At 31.1% G+C, this 7,613-nt stretch overlaps 1 protein-coding gene across 2 annotated transcripts; it reads left to right on the top strand.

Annotated features, from left to right (window-relative positions):
* Positions 1-4,377: 4,377 nt before the first annotated feature.
* LOC106312416 (protein IQ-DOMAIN 31-like) lies at positions 4,378-7,606 on the top strand. 2 transcript variants are annotated; one of them, XM_013749934.1, is made up of 8 exons: positions 4,378-4,698; positions 4,837-4,946; positions 5,243-5,357; positions 5,438-5,740; positions 5,811-5,999; positions 6,078-6,164; positions 6,251-7,235; positions 7,328-7,606. In XM_013749934.1, exons 3-8 carry the CDS (start codon positions 5,277-5,279, stop codon positions 7,357-7,359), a joined length of 1,677 nt encoding a protein of 558 aa, XP_013605388.1. In that variant the 5' UTR covers positions 4,378-4,698; positions 4,837-4,946; positions 5,243-5,276; the 3' UTR covers positions 7,360-7,606. The 2 variants fall into 2 exon arrangements, with proteins under 2 accessions (XP_013605388.1, XP_013605387.1); XM_013749933.1 differs by lacking the exon at positions 4,837-4,946 and having other exon boundaries at positions 4,380-4,698.
* The last annotated feature ends 7 nt before the right edge of the window (positions 7,607-7,613 follow it).

The following is a 7,613-nucleotide window of genomic DNA, read 5'->3' as shown; positions in this document are numbered from 1 at the left end:
AAGTTTTTTTAATAATATAAATTTAAACAAAAATGAAGAAGGATGCAAAAATTGTTATCAAATCTTTATTATTCATAATCATTAATTTCCGTATATATGTAAATCATATTAGGTAATTGCGTAGCTTTTATTTAAGGAAAGAATACACACTTCATATATTTTAGGTTAATATAATGTTCTCTAGTGTTATATAATTATGGAATAATGTGACACCATTAGATTAAACTATACTTTATATTAGATGTTCTAGAATTCTTTGAAATGAAATTTAGAAGGCATTTAGAGTGACACCTAGGATTTGGAGTTTTTTTTAATTAATACAAAATTAAGGTTCTAATTTTTCAAATGCGGATGTATATATCTAGTTGATCATTTTGCAAATTTATAATCATACAAGTGACATTGTTATAAAAAAATCCAACCAAAAGTTTAATCAATTTCAAATTGCATAAATAATTAAGCTTAGCAGTTTGTCTCTTTGTTTAACGAAGTCTTCTTAGAATATCTCCAAATGGTTGGTAGACTTGGGATTGTATTAGTCATACATCAACATGATGGATAATGTTTCATGGACATGTGATTAATATTACAACTACATATTTTAGTGGACCACGATCTATAAGGACTTTCTTTGCTGGTTGCGTATAGATATGCATATGCTGCCATTGACATTTTACAATGGTTAGTCAACGTGTTGACCAAGATTAATAAAGCTCATTTCCTGTCTTAATTGCTTCCATTTAGTTTTAAACATTTTTCTACAATTGGCTAATACATGGGTAATTGGGTATATTTGGAAGCACATGAAAATCCAGAAAAACTGCTTCAGTTACAAAACTTTAAAAGGAAACATTGTTTGTTTGGTTTTTAGATTTTGGTTTTTGGTTTTTGGTTTTTAATTTATGATTTTTGGATTGTAGATTTTGATTTTTGGTTTTTGATTTTGCAGTAGATTTAAGTCTTTTTGTAAAACATGAATGGTGATTTTAGATTTTGCTTTTTGCTTTTAAAATAATATGATGAAAATATAATCAATAGTAAAATATTTATTCTGGAAATAATAAAATATAAAATATCATTACCAAAACACACATCAGCTTATTTTTAAAAAGCAAAAAAAAATAATAATACAATTTTCTGTTTAAACAAAAAATTTAAAAAATAATTATTTGTTTAAACATAAGTTATATATATATATATACATTTTATTTTATAAACTTGTATATAGAATATATTTAGAAATCCGTACATAAGCTTTAAGTAAAATGTGTAAACATAATTTTTAGTAAATTTACCATAACTATAATATAATATATATATATATATATATATATATATATATAATATTGATTATAATTTTTAGATATTAGTTATTTGATTATTCTGTAAATATTTGGTTCTTATAAATTATTTTTAATGAATGTGACACTACTAAATAAAAAAAATAGGCTGGAACTATATTGTTGAAACTAAGAGGATGATTGTTTGTAGTTTTTGAAATGGTTTTTGGTTTTTGTTTTTTAAAAACTACTTTATTTTCCAATCAAGATTTTGAAGAAATAGATTCCCTAGAAAATAGGGAAACTAGTTTTTGAAATAACTGTTTAATTGTAAACAAAAACCAAAATCTGGATTTTACTAGTTTTGCAGCAGTAGTTAACGTTGGCTTTTTTTGTTTTTTAGAAATTTAAAATTTTAGTGGCAACTCTTTTGTTCTTATTGCATGGTTATGTATTTCCAATTTACGTTCACAAGCATCATCTACTCACCATTAAAATCCATAAACTTTATTAAATTAAAATAATAAAAAAATTCAACGTCCAACAACAAAAGAAAAACAATATTTTTATTTGATATAACATTTTAAAACACAACAATCTTTTATAGTTCACATGCAATAATATATATATAAATATATATTTTTAGATTTTTAGTGATAGCATATTTTAAATCACATGATACAAAATTTTAAATTGAAAAATCTTATTGGTTAAAGATCAAAAACTTATTGAATAAATTAATATTGCAGATTAATACAAAATGGTACATGAGTTTAGTTATAATTATAAAATTAATTATATATTGTAAAAGTTTGTTTTAGTTAAAATGAAATAAAATTTAATTTTCAAATAAACACGAAATTAACTAAATATTGAAAAGTTTTCTTTAAGTGAAAATAAAATATACATTTATTTTAAATAAACACGAAATGACTTAAATATTGAAAAAGTTTATTTTAATAAAAAATTAAATATATATGTATATTGTAAATAAAAAGATTTGAATTTTTTTATCCAGATATAATTTCAGAGTAAAGATTAGAATATTTATTTGATTTGGTTGTTTTAGAATAATTCAAATAATTTAAATATTTATACAAAGTTAATTGAATCAACTTTCTAAAAGGTAATCAAAATTAAAAAAAAAAAATCACGTATTAATTAAGTCATGACTTAATAGAATAGATATTTTAAATTTTATTATTTATTTTTCAATAATAACTATTTTACTATTTATTATTAAAAAAAAAACCATAAACCAAAAACCAAAATCTAAAACTGCCAATCAAGTTTTTCAAAAAACCAAAATCTACGGCAAAATCAAAAACCAAAAACTAAAAACCAAAAACTAGAAACCAAAAACCAAAAACTAAAAACCAAAAACCAAAATCTAAAATCTAGCAAAACAATCATCACCTAAAGTTCCAAAACTATGCACATATAATCATATATTTATGTGTATGTGATTGTGACTTGTGACTATTACATAGTAGTGTCAAACGGTAAGCACCAAGTAGAATATATATATTTGCTTCTTTTTTTTAACAACATATATATTTTCTTTATTTTTTTAACAACATATATATTGGCTTTTTCTTAGGTAGTTATTCTAAAAACTAGTTTTCCTAAATTTTAGGAAATCTAAAACTCAAAAATCTTTATTGGGTCAAAAATGGTTTTTGGAAAAATCAAAAACCAGAAACTGTTCAAAATCTACGAACAATCATCTCTCATTAATGTTTCTCGCAGCTTTGAAGATAGGAGCTTTTTTTTTCTTCTGAAAGTAAGCTAGGAGCTTGTTGTCAAGGTAAAGCCTTAAGTCATGGCTCTATGTTGTACGCATCAAGTTCACATTGCATCTGTTTTTATGTGCAAGCGATTGAGATGTCTAGGAGAGAGTATGAATTTTAGGGGTGCACATGGAGCGGATAGTACTGTAAATTTTAGTATTTGTGATTTGCTTAATAGCATACGGATATATGATTTTGCGATTTATTTTGTTTTGGAAAAATACGGATATCTGGTTTTTCGGATATCTGAAAAAACTTACAAATATTTATGAATATTTACGGATACTTATGAATATTTCATCCACTTTATTTAATACAAATAAATCTTACCAAAACTATATAAGTTTATTTTCAAAAATATCTTTACAAAATCTTAAACAAAAAGTGGAAATTAGTGAAACTATATGTTCCATAAAAATTTAAAATTTAATTATTTTTTATAAAACATAAAATTTTAGAAAATGGTATTTTTTTATAAAGATTTATACTTTTTCTTAATTTAATACTTTTATAAGTAATTTTATAAATGAAATTATTAAAACTATATGTTAAAATAATAATTATATAAATTATACGTTTGCAACTCTCAATTTAATTGTAGATATACTTCTATTTGTATAAGTAACGGAGCGGAGCGGATATCTAACATTGAAAATTTTTAGTATTTGTGATTTACTTTGTTTTTAACGAATATTGATTTTTGATATTTGCCTTGCTCCGAAGACTTACGGATATCCGGGTTTTTTTGGATATAATCGAAACGAATAACAAAACGAATCAAATTTAACGGATAAAATGGCAGGCCCAATTATGTTTGGATATGTGAGCAGCTAAGGGGAACCAATTCGCAAAGGATCACAGTGCTAAAGCCATGGATAAAACAAGAGCAGATCTTCATTCAAGAATCATAGTCACCATTCAATCCGTTGATTCCATTTCAAAGCGCATCCAGAGACGAAGAGCTCCAGTCACGGATCTTAAGAGGCTTTCAATGGTTGACTGGCTTCACAACGGTGTGTTTGCTCTAAAGCTGCCACCAAGCTCGGTTTAAAACTATATGACTTGGTTCATAATCTCCAAGAACTAAACCAAATGTATGGCGTGAGAATGTTTCACCTTTTAGTAATGTTATTCAGTACCTTTTGTCGTATTCTCAAGCTTCAGTTCATTCTATAATAATAATTCTGGTCGTTAGGAGCAGTAAAGCCTAAGACTTTACAAATTACAAAATGCTGCTGGACTTAGAAAATTAAAAAAAAAACGAACTGGCAAAAAACTCTTAGAAGGGATCACCACGCGCCTCACTCGAAGAAGGATGATGTTTAGTTGTGTCTGGAAATGCTTAGTAAACACGCAGCTGAGTTTACTACACTTGTTCCCGAAGCAAGCTACAACTCTGGGGACTACCCACCTCCTCCTCCTAACTTTCTCACCTTCTTCAATTATTTTTATTCATTTATTATCGATTTATTTTCTTTTCTTTTGATTTTTAAAATAGAAAAGAATAAATTATCTCTCTCTATTCGTGGTCACTGAACTTAAAGTCTCGTCACCGATGCTCTTAACCCTCTAGAGAGATTGCACATGGGAAGCAGCTTTAGCTAATCCTGTCCTTGAAACCATCCACGGTAAAGTGTTGTCTTCTTCTTAGTTTGTTGTCTGATTCCGACAGGAGATCCGACGTGTGCTTCTGCTTGAGACCGACATTTCTTGTTAATAGTTTTAATTAACTACTGAGGAGAGTTTTTCCTTTTCTTTATTTCTAGGATCATTGTGTTCTTTGTAGTTGTTGATTCTGAGATCAGGTAGTGTGGATTTGAGATCAGGTTCATTTACTTTTGCAAGCAGATCTGGTGATTTTAGTTTCCTTTTTAAGGTATAATCATTCTGTTTTCTTTCTCTTTCTTGTTTGATTCCATTGCTTAATGATTGTGATCTATTGTTAAACCTTATGATTAGAGATTATTTTTATATAAAAGAAAGTACAAATCTTTAGCTCATGAACAAATGATTCTGAATTTTGGCTCTTCACTTAGTCTTCTTTATGAACAATATGGGCTGATCCTTTTTAACTCAGCATAGTGAATCCTATAAACAAACTGTTTATATATATCTTCAATATCCAAAGTTGCAATCTTTGGTTATAAAAATTGATTGCTCGATCAATTGCAGGAAGGTGTGTTTTTGAGTTTTGGTTGTGGACATCATGGGAAAGCCTGCAAGGTGGTTAAAAAGTGTACTACTTGGAAAGAAATCATCTAAATCTAGTGGTTCGAAAGACAAAGAGGTAACGCATTTTCATATATAGATTAGTTTCACAATTTTGTAGAAGTTGCCATAGAGAGACTAATATGCTTCCATGTGCAGAGAGTTGTGAATGGAAAAGAGGTAGTGGTTGTTTCCAAGATTGAAGAATCCGATGTGGTTTCGGATCTTCCATTCTTTGGTAATGCAACAGTTTCCACCAGCGCTGTGGTAGAGGAGACACAGAATATAGAACGTGAATTGGTTTCAGACGACGAGATACAACTTCCTGAGGTCCAAGTCCAGCCAACAGAATCTCCAAATGCTGCTTCTGTTGTTATTCCTGATGATTTGCTATCAGATTCAGACAAAATTCAGCAAGAGATTGCAGCAACAACTCTGCAGGCTGCCTTTAGAGGCTACTTGGTAATATTATTAAAGCTCTTGGTGTGTTTTTGTTTTTTGTGTATACTGAACTTGAGCTCTATGTGTGAAGGCTCGACGTGCCTTCTGGGCATTAAAAGGTATAATAAGGCTACAGGCACTTATCCGCGGACACATGGTTAGGAGGCAAGCTGTTGCCACTCTGTGCTGTGTTATGGGAATTGTCAGATTGCAAGCACTTGCTCGTGGAAAAGAGATCAGACGTTCTGACATTGGTGTTGAAGTTCACAGGAGATGCTTGGTAATGATCAACATTTTTGACTCTGTGATTAGCTTTTAACTTTAGTTCTGTAACTCTCTTTTTATTTTGTCTTATCAGGAGAATAAACTCCCTGAAGACTCTGTTGTTGAAACACATACTTACCTTGGAATCAAGAAGCTAACTGCAAATGCTTTTGCTCAGAAGGTATTGCTTACTATTGGCTATTACTGAAACTAGGAGTTGAGAAGAAGATCTTTGGTGGAATAATGCTATGTTGTCTTTCTTAACAGCTTCTAGCTTCATCTCCAAACGTGATGCCTGTGCACTTAGACAATGATTCTTCTTCCAACTCTATCTGGTTAGAGAACTGGTCAGCCTCTTGCTTCTGGAAACCAGTTCCTCAACCGAAGAAAACATCAGTCAGGAAAACTCAGAAGAAGTTCGAAGGGGACTTTGCTAAACAAAAGAAGAGTGTTCGCAAAGTCCCTGCTCCCAATCTCGACAGTCCCTCCGCTGCTGCACAGACATCATTTGAGTTTGAGAAACCAAAACGCAGCAGCTTCCGCAAATTTTCAACAAGCCAATCTGTGGAGCTACCACCACTAGAAGAGCCTCCTCAAGTTGATCTAGAGAAGGTGAAACGTGGCTTGAGGAAAGTGCATAACCCTGTAGTTGAGAACTCTATCCAACCTCAACCATCTCCAGAGAAGGAGATTGAGAAGCCAACTCTGGCTTTGAAAGAACCTGTGACTGTGAGTGCCTTTGATGAAGAGGAAAAGGAGACTGTGGTGGAGATAATACACACTCATGGACCATTGGAAACCAATGAAGCACCACCTGATTCTCCATTGGTACCCCAAATCGAAGAGAGCCAAGAGAATGTGATGGTTGAGGAGAAGGAGGATGTGAAAGAAGAGAGAACTCCTAAACAAAAGAACTCAGCTGGGAAGGAGAATAAAAAATCAGTGAAGAAGGATTCTCCGGTTACTGCTACTACTACTACTACTCAAGCTGCTGAGTGTCAAGAGAGTAGTGCCCCGGGACTACCAAGCTATATGCAAGCGACTAAATCCGCAAAAGCAAAGCTGAGGCTGCAACAAGGCTCTTCTTCCCCTAAGCAACAAGGGGCTGAGAAAGCCACTAGACGTTACTCACTACCGTCTTCAGGTAACAATGCAAGGGTCACTTCTGATTCTCCTAAGACAACAAGAGTCTCAAACTCTGGTGGCAAAACCGGGAAGAAGACCGAGAAACCTTTGGCCAGAGAAGGCAACGGTTAGTGTTCTAAACCAGCCAAACAAAAACTTCTCACAAGAAAAATCTATGTAGTGATTCTGTGTTTCTTGGATTGGTTTTGGGTTTTGCAGGGAAGACAACTCAGGTAGAGTGGAAGAGATGATCGATCATCTGGTATAAAAAGAGGTCTCTAATGTTTTCCCACTCTACAGATATGTTACCATCTATCTATATAGTTAGAGTATGTAATTTGTGTTTGTGTTTGTGTTGAGAATGTACATCATCGGTTTGTTTTTTTTGTGTGTGGCAAGTTCATTTTCTGTTTTCATGCTACATTCCTTCTATTGTTACCTTGAAAATCAACTTTGGATGTTTATGATATATGTATTCTCAACTCTTAAAATGAATAATATATCT

This window comes from Brassica oleracea, chromosome C8, assembly GCF_000695525.1.
Source record: "Brassica oleracea var. oleracea cultivar TO1000 chromosome C8, BOL, whole genome shotgun sequence".
NCBI classification, from domain to species: domain Eukaryota; kingdom Viridiplantae; phylum Streptophyta; class Magnoliopsida; order Brassicales; family Brassicaceae; genus Brassica; species Brassica oleracea.
Note: the sequence above shows the minus strand (reverse complement) of the source record. Positions and strands in the feature narration are given on the sequence as shown.